The 20,746-nt window shown below is 36.6% G+C and overlaps 1 protein-coding gene across 5 annotated transcripts in view; it reads left to right on the plus strand.

Moving 5' to 3' along the window:
- The window catches only part of LOC111862109 (polycomb protein Scm), a 35,383-nt gene extending 15,893 nt beyond the window's left edge, over positions 1–19,490 (plus strand). For 2 of the 5 annotated variants that reach the window (XM_023847236.2, XM_033750558.1), the window contains exons 5-14: positions 1,471–1,622; positions 3,662–3,896; positions 5,818–6,003; positions 6,248–6,394; positions 6,834–7,049; positions 8,385–8,585; positions 11,414–11,602; positions 12,754–12,951; positions 15,408–15,559; positions 16,874–18,983. In XM_023847236.2, the coding sequence (XP_023703004.1) occupies positions 1,471–1,622; positions 3,662–3,896; positions 5,818–6,003; positions 6,248–6,394; positions 6,834–7,049; positions 8,385–8,585; positions 11,414–11,602; positions 12,754–12,951; positions 15,408–15,559; positions 16,874–17,008 (1,811 nt within the window). In that variant the 3' untranslated portion in view covers positions 17,009–18,983. Of the gene's footprint in view, positions 1–1,470; positions 1,623–3,661; positions 3,897–4,265; positions 4,471–5,817; positions 6,004–6,247; positions 6,395–6,833; positions 7,050–8,384; positions 8,586–11,413; positions 11,603–12,753; positions 12,952–15,407; positions 15,560–16,873; positions 18,984–19,396 lie in introns of those variants that run through there. The other 3 variants (XR_002842368.2, XR_002842367.2, XM_023847237.2) reach the window with 3 other exon arrangements.
- Positions 19,491–20,746: the final 1,256 nt, after the last annotated feature.

The raw sequence follows: 20,746 nt of genomic DNA on the forward strand, positions 1-20,746 counted from the left end.
AATTTGGGGGGGAAAAAAAAATTTAAGTATTTTAAAATTAGAACTAAAGATTTTATAGTGCTACTACAGGTACGTCAGAATTAACGTGTGTAAAGTGATCTACATCCAGACAGATATCAACGAAGTAGAGGTTGATAATAACAAGGAAAGTGTTTTAAATGTTAAATTTTGGGCTGAGTGCAGTGTGACAGCGACGTGAGTGTTATACACCTGATGATGGCCGTCTGTGGCCGAAACATGTAGTGTGGGTGAACAAGATCAAGGACACATAATATATTGTTTGCACTTGGGACGGAATTTGTATCATTATATCATTAGTATAGAGTGCAACAGGATGCTTAAATATAATATTCAGATTTTTCTTTTGAAATGAGCGAAATTTTACGACCCATACATACTTGAGGAAGGAGCCATAGTAGTGTAATTGGTATAGCGACTGGCTACAGGTTGGACAGCGGAGGGGTCAGAGTTCAAGTCCCAGTAGGGTCAAGAATATTCTCGTCTCCAAGTCGTCCAGATCGGCTCTGGGGCACACCGAACCTCCTATCCAAGTGGTACCAGACACTCTTTCTCCCAATGGGGTAAAACGTCCAGGACGTGAAGCTGACCACTCACCTCCAGCTAGTGCTAAAGTCAAGAAAATGTGAATATATACAGCCACTCCCCCATATGCCTTCATGGCGTAGTGCTTATTAAGCACAGGGACAACTTTACCTTTACTATGGAATTGTAACATGGTCATACTGGTTTTCATGAATAAATATTGTGGTCATCTATGCCTCTCATTCAGAAGGTCTTGGGATTTCAAGTCGTGGTCCAGAGACCAGCTGTCCTGACGGAGGTTTATTTGTGGTTTTCATCAGGGTACCTGATGATTAGTTGTTTAAAAATTACCATCATTCCAGCCTGATGATGGGGACAGAGATGGTCCCTGAAACACTGGTGATTTTTAACCAACTGACATGACTGATAGCCTGCGAAGATTCCAGTTTTCTTCTGTATATTCCCGTGTTGCTGGAGGTTATATGCACACAATTTCAATGAATGAGAAAGGGGCATTTCCATAATCCTCAGATATTGATATCAAAGTCCATGAGCTATGAACTATGCCAAATTAAAAATGAATGTGATTGAAGTTTAGTGATGAGTTATAGATTGATGAAAATATGTAGAATACTGATAGTATTAAATTTCTGTCATGAAATGAATGTGACCTATACCTGGATAAATATTGTACTTACATTTCCTGGTCCTTCCTTGTAATAAATACTCTTAATATTTTTGCCTTGATTTTAGGAATTGGGTGTAATCATATTGTTAAATGCATGTAAGGGAAGAAAAATAAGCATGAGAATCTTAAGAAATGTTAGGAAGTTGATGTAATTAAATCACCTGTTAAAACTTATTCTGTTGTTTGTCTTTTCCAATACATTTGTATGTTCTTTTTTCACATTTGCTGTATTGTTCCAGTGGGCAGCACTGAACAGCGGTCTCTTGGTGCAACCTCTTCTCAAGTCTCTCCAGCTTCTGTGATGCAGTTTGACTCGTATACAACTTTTGACTGGGATGTATATTTGAGGGAAACAAACAGCGTGACTGCTCCACCAGAGTACTACAAGCAGGTATAGCAGATTCCCCTTGAAATGTGTCCATGTTGAAAGTATTCATTTTATTTTATTTGGCACCTATCTGGGTAAACAGTATTGTGATTACTTCCTTATTTTGTAAGGAAAGATAATTATGTCCATATGTCTTGAACCAATAGATAGTTTTTATGAAACTTTGTTTGAACAAGACACCATTAGATGCAGTCCCACTTTTATACTGTGGCCTGTGTACCTGTAACTAAATAGTGATGATTCTGTAAACAGCAGCCGTTGCTATGCAGTAGGTGAATGAACAAACACCTCTTTCTCTGTAAGGGTTGAGGTATTGTTGGACTATAATGGTGAATACTATGTTTTCTATGTGGTTTATGTCAAAATGTTATGAGAAGGGTCATTTCAGTTCTGGAGAGAGAGTTGTCAGCAGTTCAGCTTAGTGAAGTGATGTGTACCTGGTTGGTGAGTTAGAGAGTTCATTTGTCAGTCGAAAGTCAGTTTGTGAAGTGAAGACTAAGAGGTTGGTGTGAAATGGCTGCCAACCTGGGAATCTGGTTGTTGAGTTGTCACTTGACAAGAGTTCTGTGTGTGTGGCTGTGACCAGATGGCCTGAGCATAGGAAGCTGAAGAATCTCCCTTGGTAGAAGCCGTTGCCAGGAAACAGCTACTGGAGACTGTAATAGACTGAGGACACTATCTGTACGTGTCAGTGATCTGTAATGCGTAGTTCTTTTTTTTTTATTGCTAGTGGGGTGGGACTAAGTCCCTTGTACTGCAACCACTTCTGGCCTATTGTACCAGCCCCAAATGATAGGTGAGGGTGATTGTGGAGCAATTGGTGGAATGAAGATTGGCAGGGGAAACCGAAGTACTGAGAGAGAAACTGCCCCAGCGCCACTTTGTCCACCACAAATCCCACTTGACCAGACCCGGGATCGAACCCGGACCGCTGCGGTGGGAAGCCAGCGACTAACCACTTGAGCTGTGGCGCAGCCCATGTGTAGTTGTTAGTGGTATATACAAGTGGTCAATAAATCCATTCACAAATCCATTCCCCATCTATAGTCACACACCCAAAAATCATGACAGAACATTTTAATTTCTGTCATAACTAATGCGAGCTTGCAAGGTGGGAACTGCACTAGTGTCACTTTGCCTGCCATAGCACTACATGCTAAGAATGCCAAGGCTGCTTGGTGATATATTCAGTTTCACAGAAAAATCCATAATATTTTTGCTCAGTTGAACCTCAAAAGAACAATAGAATTGTGTCTTATGGTATATCATTCTTTTTTCTAAACATTGGTGTGTCGCACTTGGTGACATCTGTTCATTATATTTTACTGATTTATTAACAGTGAGCTGATCTCTTTGGCTGTACCAGTTTTAGTGCAGATACCCAAACTGATCTGTTTTGTACATGACATGGAAAGATTTAATTTAGAATCTTGTAATTTTTTTTTTTATAATAGATTTAAGAAAAAGAATATGTGATGTTTGGTAAGGTAATTGCTTTGCAGGATATAAAATTAATAAAATGGTGGTTGTGTATTAGTGTTTTATTAAATGAAAGAGTATTTTGCAGATAAAATAAATACCATAAACCACAAACACATTGATTTCTGGTAATTGTAGCAAGTACTGCTTTTTAAACGCAAGAGACCATGATGATGCTAAGCCAATTGTGATAAGGGTCAGCTTCAGTATTTATTTAAATTAAGTAACTCCATGGAGCAGGGTATTTCATGAGAAGCTTTTAGTTACTCAGCAAGTTGAGGAATTTCCTTCCTTTTTTGGATCCCAAAGGTTCATTTCCACATTCACAAGAGCTTGCCTTAGGGCCATATCATATGTCAGATGAATCCAGTTTGTACTCTCATATCCTGTTTCTTTAAGATGCATTTTACTTTATTCCCCATTTGTGCCTTGGTCTCCCAAGTGGTCTCTTCCCTTCAATTTAAAATTTTATATTCCTAAGACAATTTATCATGCATGTACATGCAAGAGTTTCTGTTTCTGGTATGATGAAATATTGATTATAATGTTATTAATATTTTCAGCATATAACTCCTCCAACAAATGAATTCAAGATTGGAATGAAATTAGAGGCCTTAGATCCAAGAAACCTAACCTCAACATGTATTGCATCTGTTGTTGGAATTCTTGGCCCAAGACTAAGGCTCAGACTTGATGGAAGTGATAACAAGAATGATTTTTGGAGGCTTGTGGACTCAAATGAAATACATCCCATTGGCCATTGTGAGAAACATGGTGGAATGCTTCAGCCTCCTTTGGGTAAATTAAAAAGTTACAAGTGATGTTACTGTGATTTAGATGTTATTTTTAACCCTTTGACGTGGTCATTTAAATTCCGCGGCCGCGGCTCCTGCGGTAATATATTCAGCCGGCCATTTAAATTTTGCTCGAAAATTATTTATTCATCATTGTTCTTAAATTCTATGAGATAGGAACATGAAACTTTCACTAAAATGATCTTAAATGGTGGTTTTATAACCTTACCTTATAATATGGGCGCCCTGTATCTCGGCCATGGAAGCAGGTTGTTTAGTATTTCAGCAGTGAATGGTACGCCTTGAAGGATGAAACTTTCACTAAAATGATCTTAAATGGTGGTTTTATAACCTTACCTTATAATATGNCAAGATTGGAATGAAATTAGAGGCCTTAGATCCAAGAAACCTAACCTCAACATGTATTGCATCTGTTGTTGGAATTCTTGGCCCAAGACTAAGGCTCAGACTTGATGGAAGTGATAACAAGAATGATTTTTGGAGGCTTGTGGACTCAAATGAAATACATCCCATTGGCCATTGTGAGAAACATGGTGGAATGCTTCAGCCTCCTTTGGGTAAATTAAAAAGTTACAAGTGATGTTACTGTGATTTAGATGTTATTTTTAATAAGACTTTAAAAGTATACAGATGCATTCAGCAGGAGGAATAGTGACATTCTAGCATCTGTGGTCATGTGTTCATTCTTATGAGCTCAGATGTTTTAAGTATCTTTTAAGATAGCTGTTCCAGTGTTTGAAGGACCATTGTTGATTTTCTAATATACAAGTTCAGAAATGTACTCATTGTTTAACATTTCCTGTTTAAGTATCTTAAAAACTGTAAGAATTTGGGAAGAATATTGTGCATAAATATGTATTTCATTTTTCTGAACAGTTTTTAAAGCATTTTTTAGTGTGATGAATATTGCACAAGTTGTGCTTGTGATGTGCTCAGAAATTCATATAGGTTTTCATGTAAAATGTCCATTATTTCTGCATGATTTTAATGAAAAATTGGAATATGTCAACAAATTTTAGTGGAACTCCACAACATAAAATTTGTAAGTTCATAAAAAATTATATTGGAACATTCTGTACAAAATAGACAAGAGTATCTCATGTATGATACTTAGGATGATGTTTTCCCATTAAGATAATCCCAATTTAATATCATTTTCCCATCTGCACCTAAATCTGGCAAATGACTACTTCCTTCCATGTTGTCTGATGAAGATTTTGTATGCATAAATTATCTCTGGTGCATACAAAATCTTTATCAGACAAATAATAATATTCGGTAAGGAGTACAAATTATGAAGCTGCACATTATGCATTTTTCCAATTTCCTGTGGCGTTACTTATATCCTGTAGTTGCATATATTATCCTCAGCACCGTGTTTTGTAAGCACTGTAAATTTATGAAGAATGCCATCTTCTGGGATGTGGCGCTGTGTAGATCCTGTGTGAACCGATGTTTTGAAGGAACGTATCATTCCATCTTCCTCCAAAATGTTGGTTCACACAGGATCTACATAGCACCATATCCCAGAAGATGACATTCTTTATAGTCAAAGCCGTGAAAACCTCAAATATTGCGCTCTAAATTTATGTTTTTAATGAGGGTAAGAGAGAATGTTAAAACCCTTGTACAAAACAAGAAGTGAAATCATAGTTGTGTGTACTATGATCTTTTTATATGAAGACAGAACTTACTGAACTGAATGGTAGCAAGGATGCCGCAGATGTTTTATATGATATAAATATATAACTCTAATACAGATATTTTATAAGCTGTAATTATTATATTGTCGTTTTCTGTTGTAGAAAATATCATCATGAAGAAGTTTATGTGATGAAATTTTTAGATTTTGGGGAAGGGCACATGTGACTGGCACAGTTCTGATTCAAATGTTTATTCAACAGGGTTCCGAATGAATGCATCCTCATGGCCAATGTTCCTTTTGAAGACACTGAATGGTGCAGAAATGGCTCCATCAAAAATATTTAAAAAGGAACCCCCTACACCAAAAACTAACTTGTTTCAAGTAGGGATGAAGCTTGAAGCAGTAGATAAAAAAAATCCACAGTTAATCTGTGCTGCTACTGTCGGTAAGTTAAAAGACCTGTAGGATAATGCAAATTACCTTTTACACTGGCTCATTCAATTTCTTATTTTTTAATATATTTAAAAAATTTTCTTGTGAATAGTGATACTTCTTATTTGAATGTGTTTTATTTATAAAGTGTAAATAATTCAGTGTCATAATGTGAATGGAAGGCAAACTTAAGACATTGATATAATTGTATTTCAGTTATATTATAAGGGATATTAATACTGGCATATAATTTTCAGGAGCTGTTAAGGGCGAAATGATTCATGTGACATTTGATGGATGGCGAGGAGCCTTTGATTATTGGTGTCGGTTTGACTCTCGAGATATCTTTCCTGTTGGATGGTGTGCTAAGAGTGGACATCCCTTGCAGCCTCCTGGGCAAAAGAGTATGTACAGAGTTCAGGCAATACAATAAACATTGCTTTTTGTTTGATATCATGCGTATGATTAGATTTAGAAATTTTGTACCATTTTTGTGTTAGTACTTATATGTATATAGGTCACACCGATTCTGTGACAGAAAATCTAAACTTTTTATTGTCCATAAAAATTGCTATTGAAGTTTTGTCACTTTTAAAATCACCATTCTGCTTCACATTATTCTAGTTCTTTTTCTTGGGGGGTGGGGGGGGTGGGAGTGCAGTTCATTTGTATGTTCATGTGGCACCATTTACTTTTGGAAATCATCCATTTCTCCTCCTCATATCAGTCCCCATTACAACTGTGTTTAACACCAGCAATACGAATTATAAAATGTATGTCAGTATGTAGTGTCTGTAAGTTAATCTTTGTATTCTGGGAATACAATACAATTTATTGCGGTAGCTGCACATGGTGCTAGCCGGTACAAAGCAAGAGTGTGCAATATTCCACCTCCTCTGGCTGGGGTGGGTGGCACTCCCGGCAGCATGGAACCACAACAGTTGTCACCAAGAAGTGCTGGGACAGCTGCAGCTAGTGAGGCAAGTTCAACAAATGGTGGTACAGCAGGCATCACTGTGACTGAACCGGACACATCCACAATGCAAAAACAAGCAGCAGGTTTGTCAACATTAATCTGTGTTGTCTGCCTGTAAGACTACAGTTTTATTACATTACATTGCATTACATTACATTACATTGCATTGCATTGCATTCCTTGGATCCAAAGTTAGTCGAAATGACTGTAGGATGTGGAATATGTTATATAAATACAAAACATATGTACAGACCCAATGGAGTTCTCATACAAGAGGAACCAAGAATATACAATGACTACACACAAGGCTATTTAAAGATACATATGTTATTTTCTAGACAGTAGGTATTCATCAACAGAGTAGAATGAATGTGCATTTAAGTATCGTTTCAGTGCTATTTTAAAGTGTGCCTTTTCATCCATAAGACCTTTGAGATCAGATGGCAGGTTATTAAAAATGTTGATCCCAGCATTGTACAACACTCGCAGCCAAAAAAGGACACATCACAAGACACAGTATACACAAAACATAAGAAGAACGATTCCCATAGTGGAAGAAGGATGTAGTACGCGAGTTTGAGTTAAGACGTGTAAGATGATGGACATTAACAAATTTTGATATATATATAAATTTTATTATAGTTAGTGAAGAGAGTGCATTTTAGATAATTTTATAAATGACACATGATGGCGAGCAATGCAGTTGCTTGATGTAAATAACACACCTGAAGATGGCACAGTGATGCCGAAACATGTGAGTTTGTCTTGTTTGTTGCTTGGCTGCCTTTTCAACCCTGAAAGTGATTCCATCATTTTCTGAAATGTCAGCGAATGTCTTTCCGGCTTTGCAGTGTCACATCAGAGAAAATAGTAGTCTTCAGAAAATAAGTCATTACTTCATTGTCAGATAATACTGTATTTAAGCATCCTGTTGCATTAATGTATCACTTACACACATTCACTTTCGTCCTAAATTTAACTTTATTTACGATTACCCCTTTACCTAAAAATAAAAGTTGAAAATTATAAATTGAAATTAAAATTGCTGCATTTTTTGGCCCTCCTCAGCCATCCACAGGCAACTTATATTTTATGATATTGTGACATGCTGAGCTATGGATGACGTTACAATATGATTGTCTGAGTTGGAGAATTTGTTTTTTGTGTTCAGTATTTTTATTTTTTTATGTAAACGTTTTCTATGGGTAAATTTTATTTTTTAGGTTTTGATTAATATTTTGATTCATTAACAATATAATTAATTGGATAATAATAATAATAATAATAAACATACATACATGAACAAATGAGATTCCAGGTACTTTGTCTTAAACTGCAAGCATGGTGGTTACTAAAACTTGAACAGCTATTATGTCTGCGTGAAAAATGTACAAATAAAATTTAACTCCTGATTGCAGTATGTGTATTTGTAAACCATGGCTGTACCTGTGGTCCGTACCTTGATCCACGGAAGGTTGCTGATCTTCCAGTGGTTTTCAATGGGAAAAGTATCAGCCGAGTACTGAGAGAGAGTGTACAGTCACTTGTTGATGCTGCACTGGATCAAAAGCAGATATTTGGATTACTGAGACAAGGAGAAGGAAGAGTTGTTATTACAGGTGAGTGGGTTGCAACAGTGCTATGCATAATTATTTCTAGTATATCTAGTAGAGTTAATTGGTATTCCTAGGCAAGTTGTAAAGATAATTGTTATCAGTTTTGACAAAGATCTTTTGTTTATGTATTTTCCATTAGGAGTTATTCTGGCGAGAGAAAATAAGTGTACATATAATCCTGTTTCTTAATTTTGCTGTAGTGCCCTGTGAAGGCTTAGAGCTTAAAATGTAAAAATGAAAATGATAGAAAATATGTTTAAGAAACAGTTAAGAGATTTGAATTAGAAACTGTTTCAGCCGGAGATGTGTGCCAAAGAATTTTATCTGGAAAAGTAATAATGTTGAGATGATATTCTGTACTGTGAGAAATGTACTAGTTAAAATTACCTTCATAAAGGTTTGTCAAATATGTAGTAATATGTAATGCCATTATTTTAGCCAACTGTAGTACTGCAAGCAGTTTTTACATTTTCATAATGTGTATTGTGACGTGCTGCACTATGAATGACACACACACACACCCCCGCTGGCGGTGACACGCCGAGCGGAGCCAAAGTGAGCCGAATCCAAGCATGCTGGTCGCTATGCAAAGCGAGTAATCAGCGGTACCCATTACGTAACACGGGATGCTGCAATTGCTACGTAGCCGTAAACAACTCCCAGCAGCATTGCTAGGCTATCGGCAAACACGGAGACTAGGCAACAAGGAAGCGAGGCATTTCCCGTTGTCTGGCTGAGAGTTTATAAGAGAACTACACTGCCTACAAAGTCAGTTAAAGTGTAGCAGCCGCCGAAGAGAGTTGGAATCTAGCCAGTGGAGAGTTACGAGTTAGCCAGGGAGTCAGTCAACCAGTCAGTTGTAGCCTAGCATTCGCAGGCCAAGTAATTGTAATACTGCAGATAGCAGTAGTTGTGAATCTGTAATTTGTGTGATTGTAAGAGCGAGTGTGCAATAAAATTCGCTATATCCAATACGGCGTGAAGTTATTTGTCGCATTATACACCTAACATGTGACAGTATGTATTAACAGTCTTCAAGTGCATACAATCCCATTTACCACTTCTACACTACATGTTTTGGCAGTATGCTGCCATCTTCAGGTGTATTGATCCGTCAACCATTTCACTGCTTGCCTTTACATGTCCATTTACAAATAATATTAAATTTGTATACGTCCTTATATAATAATAAAGTTTATGTATTTAAAACTTATTTAAACCTATTATCTCATATGTCACATTTTAAATTCGTGTGTATTATTAATCATCCACATGGGGGTCATTCATATGTTTCTAATGTTGTGTGTATATTATGTCTTATGATGTGTTGTACTCTTGTGGCTGCGTGCGTTGTATCGTTGGATGTGTTGATGGCAGCATACTGCCGAAACAGATAGTGTATGAGGGTCGATCAATAAGTACCCGTGTTTGAAGACAGGTGGCGTTGCTGAGGGAAGCTGGCATTACCGTCGTGTACTGCCGTCTGTCAAACGACACCATACTAAATTTCAGACTGATTCACAGGTTAGTTTTTATTTGGCAGCCAGTTGCATCAGACGTGTTTCGTCTTTCTCGATACAATGGAAAAAGTGCAATATCGATCCGTAATTCGCTTTTTATTTTTGGATGGAAAAACATGCGAAGAAATAAAAGCGAAGTTGGATGCCGTCTATGGGGACCCTTCACCATCTGTGACAACCGTGAGGTATTGGTTCAACAAATTTAAAAGTGGTCATACATCTGTTTTTGATGAGGAGCGGCCAGGCCGCCCGGCAGACGTCGTTACCAAGGAAATTGTTGAAAAGGTCCACGACATGATTCTCGCCGATCGGCAGACTAAAGTGCGTGACGTAGCAGAGGCCGTAGGTGTGTTGTACGGAACAGCAATCAATATTTTACATGATAACTTAAGTATGAGAAAGGTTTCGGCCCAATGGGTGCCGCGATTGCTCACGGTGGACAACAAGTGGATACGGCTGCCAATGTTGAAGCAGTGTTTGGACCTCTTTAAGCGAAATTCACAGGAATTTTTGCGTCGAGTCGTCACCGTTGATGAAACCTGGATACATTATTATACGCCAGAGACCAAGCGACAGTCAAAACAATGGATTCTTCCGGGTGAATCTGCTCCAAAGAAGGCAAAGACGGTCCCATCGGCCAGAAAGGTCATGGTCACGATTTTTTGGGATTCAAAGGGAATAATCCTCATGGACTTCTTGCAGAAAGGAAGAACGATCACGGGGCAGTACTACAGTGAATTATTGGACCGATTTGATAAGAAATTGAAGGAGACACGGCCCCATTTGTCTAAGAAAAAAGTGCTGTTTCACCACGATAACGCACCAGCACATTCATCCGGAATTGTCGTAGCCAAATTGCATGAACTGCGCTACAAATTGCCTCCGCACCCACCGTACTCGCCCGATCTGGCTCCCTGCGACTTTTTTCTGTTACCCAACATGAAAACATGGCTCGGGGGGAAAAAAAATCAGCTCAAACGAGGAGGTTATCGCCGAGACAGAAGCGTATTTTGAAGAGTTTGACAAATCGTATTTTTTGAAGGGGTTAAAGAAATGGCAAAAACGTTGGGAAAAGTGTATTGACCTCAAAGGAGATTACGTTGAAAAAAAGAAATTGTGAAAAACTTGTGTCTTTATTCTTAACATGGGTACTTATTGATCGACCCTCGTAGAAGTGGTAAATGGGATTGTATGCACTTGAAGACTGTTAGTACATACACATTATGAATATGAATCAGTGCAACAGGATGCTAAAATACATTTTCCACTGGATAAAATGTTTATTTAACATTGTATTGTTTTCCATTCCAGCATCATTTGACAGTAAAACTGTACATGTGAGGCTCCCTGTGATAGAAAAGGTGGCTGAATTATGGAATTTCCTAGAGATTTTGTTTGAAGAATTGATGTGCTGTGAAAACTTCTACACAAGTCAGCACATGGTTGGTGCCTGTTCAAAGTGCTCAAAACAAGGATTACAACCTGTTGCCAGTAAAAAGGGTGAGGTCTGCTGCAGAATTCAAAAGCAGCTTCTGAACTTCGTTTTGAGTATTTTATGGATGCTAAGAAGTTTTGTTACAGGCTGTATGGTAGGGATTTTGTTGACAAACGAAGGAATATTCGTAGCTTTTCCAGTGTTCTACTGAGCAAGGTTCATTTAAAGCAAGGCTGTAAGTACCACTGTAAATGTTAAGTGTAGTGAGAAATATTGACCTACAGTGTATTAATGATCTACATTTTCTGTATGTTAGGAGTTTACTCATTGAGAGTTAACATTTGTGTAACGGTGGAGGATGTCAGGTTCTTTAGTTTGTGGGAAAAGATGAGAAAATATAATTAAGTGAATACTTCCTCTCTGTTACTGGGATTGTTAGTCGTGCCATTTCACAATTAAGTAATTGCCCAGTACAGGCTGGGAGGACTGATTGTGTTTCATCAGTAGTAACTGATCTGTTATAATGAGAATTGGACATAACAAGTATTGTAAAGCAGAGAAAAAAGCATGCACCAGCCCCCTCCCCACGCACACTGCTCTCTTTACATTTTTGAAATTACATCCATAGAGATATTTTCTTGTCTAGTGCAAGGCCATAGTAATTTTGCTGTTTACTCTGATGTATCCTTACAAAATGTGGAAACAGTTGTTAGAGAAATGCAGTACTATTTCATAATGCCACGTTTGTTTATTCTTTTGTGTCTTGTAGCTAAACTTCGCACAGACGGACACAATGAAAAATCCGCTCCCAGGTCTTAGAAATGACTTCTGTGACATGTCATTTGTTAAGGACAGGTTTACTGTTACATTACAAAGCATAGTGGGTTAATGCAGTTCCCTGATATGCATTTCAGAGTACACATTAAATATTCAATGTGCAGTCGCATTTAAATCCTCTTTCTCCTTATCAGCCACAGGTGGTAGTGTTAGCCATACATGAAGAAGTGGTAGACTTGTCTGTTGGGTACAGAGTCATAGTCTCAAGATGCCTGTAGTTTCAACAGTTTCAGTTATAATTAAGCTTCTATTTTGTTGGGGCTCATTCATGTTAAGTTTGTAAATATTAAATTCGGAATGTAATAATTTCATTCCTATGCAGTAACAATTACAGTTGTGTATAACATCTTAGATATATTCTGCTGTTGTTGTGTTACAGAGGATTGTGAAGTTAGTGGTGGTGGAGGTTCGATGACAGATAACAGTGGAGCCATGAAGCGCAGATGGTCCTCTGAGAGTTCAGACTCAAATTCACGGCTGGGTCCAGGCCCTATTACTACAACAGCACCTACACCTTCACCTTCACTCCCATCAACCACAGCCCCCGTGGCAAAACAGCCTAGAAAATCAGTGCCAGGTTGGATTTTTCAACATTTACAACTGTATCAAGTTTTATATTATGTGATTTTACATGATGGTGGTATAATTTATTTTGAGCAAAGTGTAATAGATAACTGAGAAAAGCAGACATTATCAGTCTAGGAGGCATATGGGACGCTATTAACATTTTTAAGGTGGTCAGTCGATACATTCATCCTCATATGAGACAGCTGTTGCATAATTGAGTCCTTATGCATGTGAATGATTGATATTTTTTTTAATTGACAGCAGTGAATGTGTTTTGTTTTGCGGCTTTATTTTTTAGTTCCCATGGACTTAGTGGACCTAGTATTCTCCATTTGTATGCAATTTAAGGTCACAAGTTTTGAAATTAAACTGAGAGCATACCACAGTAATTTGCTAATACCATTGAATAAATGAAGAAACTACTTGCACCATGTGATTTCAGGCTAGTTGCAGATAACCATGATTGCAATTAGTAATATTCATATTGTTTGTGAAAAGATTTCTTTTATTAGCAGATGACTGAATGTTAACAAATTATGTACTGTGGAGAAAGACAAGTTTGTTATTATGAATTTAAGAAGCATAAGCCATGGTTTAACAAAGGATGCTCAGAATTATTAGATAAAGGAAACAAACCACATTGTGGTGGTTTTGGATCCAAGCAAAATAAATGGGGATAATCTGAACAATATAAGATGTGTAGCCTGCAGACATTTCAGAAAAAAAAAAAAAAAAAAAAGCAGGATTATCTGAAATACAATTAAAGATCTTGCAACAAACAGTAAGAACAAGCACGTTAGAGAACTGTATAGAGGAACAGATGAATTCAAGAGGGGTTACCAATTTAGAAGTATTAGGGAAGGATGAGAATGGTGATCTACTTCCAGATTCCCACAACATTTTGAATAGGTGGAAGAACTACTCTCAGTTATTGAATGTACATAAAGTCAGTGATGTAGGCAGATACAAATACATACAGCTGAGCCATTAGTATCTGATCTAGCTCTTTTGAGGTTGAAATTGCTATTGCAAAATTGAAAAGGTTCGCCAGGTAGTGATCAAATTTTGGCAGAACTGATTCAAGCAGAAGGTGAAATATTATGTTCTAAGAGCCATAAGCTAAGTAATGCTATTTGGAATAGGGAAAAATTGCCTGATCAGTGAAAGGATTCTATTATTATACCAGTTCACAAGATGGGTGATGAAACTGACTGCAGTAATTATCGTGGGATATCACTGCTATCAACATCATACAAAATTTTATCCAATATTTTTCTCTTAATGTTAAGCCCGCACATAGACTAAATTATTGGAGATCATCAGTGTGGGTTTTGACATGCCACATCAACTACAGATCAGATCTTTTGCATTCGTCAGATATTGGGGAAAAAATGTGAGTACAATGAGACAGTACATCAGCTATTTGTAGAGCTCAAGAAATCCTATGATTCGATTAGGAGGGAAGTATTGTACAATATTTTGATAGAGTTTGGGATACCCATGAAACTAGTTAGGCTGATTAAAATGTGTTTAAACAGAAGGTATAGCAGAGTCCATTTAGGTAGACGTTTGTCTGATAATTTTCCTATCCATAATGATCTAAAACACAGAGATGCTTTATTGCCACTGATTTTATACGTTGCTTTAGAATATGTCATTAGGAAGGTCCAAGAAAATCAGATACAGAACTGTAATTTTGTCTGTGGTTCTGTATGGGTGAAGTCCTTGAGAGATTATGTTGAATGTTAACAATAATTATGTTAATTGAGTGTTATTAGTTACTGGTGACTTTTGATCTTGTATTAACATCATCAGACAAGAAACATCTTTCTCTGGATAGGTGACATAGCGTTCAGTATCTTATAATCTGCACTTACTATATATTTTATGGCAGAAGTGTGAATCATGAAGGAGTGTATGTAGAACTAGTCTAATCATGTGATATATGTATGATACAAACTCCGTCGTAAATGCAACACTTTCTTGTAGTTCTTGTCCCCCTTCTTTCACACTACATGGTTTGGCCGCAACCAGCCATCATCAGGTGTATTTTACTTCATGTAGCTGTCACACTGCACTCAATATTAACATTTGAACTCCAGATTTCCAATTGTTCATTGCTCTGTCGTCAATTGGCACCCGATATTCCAGAACTCCCCTTGTCGGTTTTGTCAATTATGTTTAAAATCTTTATTAATATTGACTTGTCAGTTGGTTTAAAATTTTAAATTCTCAGTTTAGCTTTAATATTTAAAATTTAAATTTTAAATTTAAAATAAAAAATCACAGAGATACCTGCTCTATGCTTATATGTGCTGCAGCGGCTACCTCTTGCTTTCAGCACAGCTCGTGTGTTATTTTTGTGCAGGCTCTCTGTGTGTGTGCCACTGCTTTTCTTCAGTACGTTTGCTAATATAGTATACTAATCGTGTGAACTGATTAGTTCAATAATTTATTTAATTTTAGCTGAATTGGAGGCCGCAACATCCACGACACACTCTGAAGCTCCTCCAAAGACACCAGCAGATCCATCTGAATGGTCAATTGAGGATGTTATTCAACATATTGCCTTCATTGATCCTGCACTGGGGGTCCATGCAGATCTCTTCAGAAAACATGTAAGTTCAACAGATAAGAATGAAATATATTTTGAAACCTTCCTCAGTTCCATTAATATATTGAGGTAACATTTTAGTTTTCCTTGTTCAGTTTTCTACACTTGGTGTGTAGAAAAATGGCTCTGATAGTTTACGAGATGCTTCAGGAACTTTTCGTGAGTGTCCCAAAACTTCTAGGTTTTCAGGTCTGTTTTCAATTTCTTGATTAAACAATGGTCATGCCATTAGTATTTGTTTCTCGCTCACAGAATGTCGCTTCTCAGTTGTGTTCTTTTCATTTGAATAAATGGATGGTGTTTCAGAACAAAGTACTGAAGAGAATATTTGGATCTATGATGAAGCAACAGGAGGATGAAGAAAACTTCATAATGATCAGGTTCATAATTTGTACAAATATGTTTCTGGACATTATCCATTGTCCTGTCTTTATCTAAAAACACCATCCCAAGTCCAGAGATAGTGACTAGCTGTAACAATTGGGCCCAACTGAGTAGATTTTACCTGAAGGCGGGGTCAGAATCCAGTCTCCAAAACGTTGTGTTTTGATAAATAAACAGGACGTCTTTTTAGATAAAGACAGGATGATAGATGATGTCCAGAAACATAATATTTGTACTAATGTACCATCACCACATTCATTTAGATCTTATATTCATGATTTGCATGCTCATCACCAGATTATTATTAGGATGATAAAATCAAGGAGAATAAGATGGGCAGTACATGTAGCATTCAAAGGAGAGATAGAAATTATGTACCAAAATTTGATCATTAATTATGAAGAAATTAAATTCTTTGGAAGACCTGGACATGTCTGGGAGGATAATATTAATAGTAAGCAATAAATTGTATATAGCATGCCATATCTGACAAACGTCTGGAAGTATTTTCATGTTTCTTCCCATGTTGAGCTGAGCTAAGAAATATGATAAACTGTATGTTATCTAGCATATATGGGGAATGAAATGTTCTGGTTACACAAATCTTCAGCTTGCTTGAGAAAAACTTACATAAACCCAATTTTCTTGCAGTTTTCATCCATTGTATCATCATGGTCACAACCATCTGCTTTCAAATAATTGTCTCTTAATTTAAAATTATATGTATATAAGCTTTTTATTGAATTAATATCTTTAATTAATATAAGAATCATCATGAGGCTCCTGTCTAAGCCATCAGTAGCAGAAGTAACAGCGGTGGATATAGGTAGATCTGACAACTATCTGTTGATTATATCTGAAGGAGATTGATGGTCAGATATGATGATAATGTTTGTTGGCAAAGTTAACAATCTTATTATGATTGTTCTTGCAGGAGATTGATGGTAAAGCTTTGCTTTTACTTAACTCGGACATGATGATGAAATACATGGGCCTAAAACTGGGTCCTGCTCTCAAGATCTGCAATTTGGTGAACAGAATTAAAGGACGGAGACATCTGCTGTTATGACAGTGAACTGTGCCTTCACCCAGGAAGGTGTAAAATCAACAATTTGTGATACGTAAGGTAGGTAAAATAATACTGTTACAATGTGAATATTGCAAGACAAAATCAGAAGTTAACTGTAGTAGGAAGTCCGTATTGAATTGCTGTGGGTGCAAGTTCAGTTCTTTACATTGAGAAGGATGAAAGAAGAGCTTATTTTGGTACATCTATGATAAGTGGAAAGGCCCATTCTGTCTGATCTGTGTATGAATGATTTCTTTCACTTTAGTACCCAAAAATTGACAAGTTTAAATTGCTTCTTATGTTTTGGTTCGTATTTTGCAAGATTTTTAAAGATATATGAATTATTTAATTCAGCTCTTCTATACAAGGTGTAAATAAACATACGTTACAACTCTCTGTGGTAGATAGATGGGTTCAATGTGATCATGTGAGTTCAACATAACATGGCCAGGCAGTGCAGAATATGCAGTTGGCAGCAGCCATTTTGAACAACTTTTATGATGTAAAACAACGATAACATCCCCTAAAACTTATGCTTCCTCTCAGAAACTTTTGTGACCCTTAGTGCAGGAAGGAAGTGTTTCTTGACATGGTTGTATTAACAAAATATCAGATTGAACCCATCTATCTACCACAGAGTGTTGTAACATGTATTTATGTACAGCCTGTATATTGTTGCTTTGTTTTGAGAGAAAAATTTTACAAGCTGCACTGTGTATTCAGCAAAGCACAGGCTCTTTGAGTTTACTGTATTTTGAACAGACATTGATAAAGATTGATTTAATGCAGTAAGTTTATAACAGTATTGTTCATTAATTTTGTGTTCCATAATACTACTGCTTAGAATATTCTGAACTGATGCTTTTGTTATACAATTTTAACACTGTTAATTATTGTGCCACCATCATTGTTTATGTGGACTTGTTTATTATATTATCACATTCATCACGTGTGATGTATACTTTAATGGAAGTACTTTAAAATTGCAAGCCACAGACGAATAAATTGATGCTTAATCAGAAATATTGCTGTTTCAACAGTATCATGAACATGGTAAGAATATTCTGAAAAGAATTAAAAAAAACCTGTACATTTTAAAATGTTGGAACTAAGATTGATGTTATTTGTTTTCAAGATTCAGCTTCTTTTATTTTTTTGTTTTGTTTTTCTAATTCATATGTCATAGTATGTTGCAGTGCATTAGGAGAGAGCACCATTAGGAGGCTACAATTAATTGAATTTATGGAGGCTATTTTCAGCTTCTTTTCTTCTGATTTATGCAGAAATAATTTCTTCTGCTTAATATTAAGGCACAGACAATAAAACTTACTTTTTATTGTTATTTTTCTTCGGTCCTCTAGTTTTCCGAGTGTGCCAGTGCAATTTGATATGTATTGAAAATGTACAAAGTGTGTGTGTATGTGTATTTTTGGTGAGTCCTGATACACTTGTGTTTCTAAGGTGAAAACCAGATTGTTTGGTATGGAAAGTGTACTCTGAAAGTTTATATTAACTGATGATAGAACTGTATATGAAGCCAATTCATTTATATCTCTACTTAGTAGCTGAGGCACATAGTAAAAGAGCTGCAAGCTCTTCTGTGAAATATCATTTGAGTATCAGTAGCATTATGTACTGAATATCTTTGAAGAAAATCTATATTTTATTCTGCAAATATACTGTTCTCTTTATTGATACTGTTTAAGAGTTACCTATTAAATAAGTCAGCAGGTAATATGTAATGTATAAGATTTATTTAGCTTTTGTTCACAGAGATAAAATTCCATATGTGCTGAAATGGCTTTAGTAATTGTAATTTATTGGAGAATTAATATAGTACTGTGTTTAGCCTTAAAGTTTCTCAAAATGTTTGGTTGATTGTAACCCTCTTCATTGTGCAGAACCTCTGTATTTCATACAATAAAAGTAAGGCATTACTGAATTATTTAGAAAAAAATGTGTGTGCACAAATTAAGACTTAGCAAAATGGCACAGCCATGAAGTTTTATGTGATTCAAATCCCAAACATGGACCTGTTATTCTGGCTGAGGATACCATTTCCCTATCCTGTTGTATTTATTATTCATAATCATTTGCCATATCTTATTTGATATGTCACAATCTCTCCAGTTGATATTGCAATGAAAATAACTAATACCCAAGAAAACGAAAATAATATCCTAAATTGGAATTTAATTTGGCATGTGTGTAATGCTAGTTGGCACAATGAAAGTCATTGTTTTAATATAGCTGTAATTTGTGTGGTATCTTCATTATGAATTGTGTCTTCATAATCAGGCTCATCAGCAATATGAGTAACTAAAATTAATTATGTTTTTAATCCCTGTTTTTTTTTTAATAAAATTTAATTTCCTAATATTTTAACAGTATTTGTAGGGAGCAGCAATAGTGTAGTCAGTATAGCGACTGGCTACAGGCTGGACAACAAGGGGGTTGGAGTTCGAGTCCAGTAGAGTCAAGAATTTTCTCTTCTCTGCATCACCCAGACCGGCTCTCGGGTTCACCCAACCTTCTGTCCAATGGGTACCAGAGATTCTTTTCCCAGGGGCAAAGTGGCCAGGACATGAAGCTGACCACTGGCCTCCAGCTAGTGCTGAGGTCAAGAAAATGTGGATCTATACATCCACTTCCCCATATGCCTTCATGGTGTAGTGCTTAATTACTTAAGCAGAAGGACAACTTTACTTTTAACAGTATTTGTTTTCTGGATTTACTCATATGTGAGTAAAGTTCACAAATTTCTTTAACCTAATTGAGAATCTAAATATTGTCATCTGGTATCCCAAACCTGAAATTTGTGAGACAAACTTGCAGAATGTAGAGGTAAAGTTTCCCAGGTTATCAAACACACTAAATTTGGTATGTCTGCTTAACCCTTCAGCGCAGGCATTTAAATATTGCTGTTGTGGGGCCTCCTGCGGTAGTATTTTTTAATTGCCCATTTAAATTTTGGTCTAAATTATATTATGTATCATAACTTTTGAACTATATGAGGTATAATTATGAATTTTTCATTGAAATCATCTTAAAAGATGGTTTTATAATCTTACCTTATAATATGAGCGCCCTGTATCTGAGCGATGGAAGCAAATGGATTAGAAATTGAGTTTCCTATGGTATTTCTGGAAACATCCATCTAAACACAACCCTGCCTCACATTCACTACACCAAAAATAAACTCTTTCCTTTTACCATGTTTTGCGCACGCCACTTATCTTTTTTGAGGCTTTGCTTTTTCCCTTTGGCTGGAATACGCTCCAGGGAATGTCATTCTGTGAATCTTTAAGGCGGCGGCTTAACTGATGGACAGCCGTATACAGGATGAGGAAAACCAGAACCGTGGTTTTCCACAAGGCCTGGTGCTAGTGAAAGTCTGAACTTTAGCGTGCCCATGTTTTTCTTATTCGGGAGACACCGATATATAACCATTGCGTTATGTATTGCTACATCGAATAACTTCTGATACCACTTAGTACTCTTCTTTCATTCAAGCAAGTACGGCTGTAGCATTTGATCTGTCAGATCCACTCCTAGCATGTTTCTGTTGAATCACAAACAACCACGGCTTTGTTTCTTGTTTGTTTGCTTTATTCACAACCACACGCATATCATCTTTGTGGTATGTTGTTGATATCATAGTCACTCGGCCATCGTAACTGTGAGGTCAGCGTTCTATTTAGACTGACTGGCAGAGCTGCAGGAAATTGAATATTATGT

Source organism: Cryptotermes secundus, unplaced genomic scaffold (genome assembly GCF_002891405.2).
Source record: "Cryptotermes secundus unplaced genomic scaffold, Csec_1.0 scaffold645, whole genome shotgun sequence".
NCBI classification, from domain to species: domain Eukaryota; kingdom Metazoa; phylum Arthropoda; class Insecta; order Blattodea; family Kalotermitidae; genus Cryptotermes; species Cryptotermes secundus.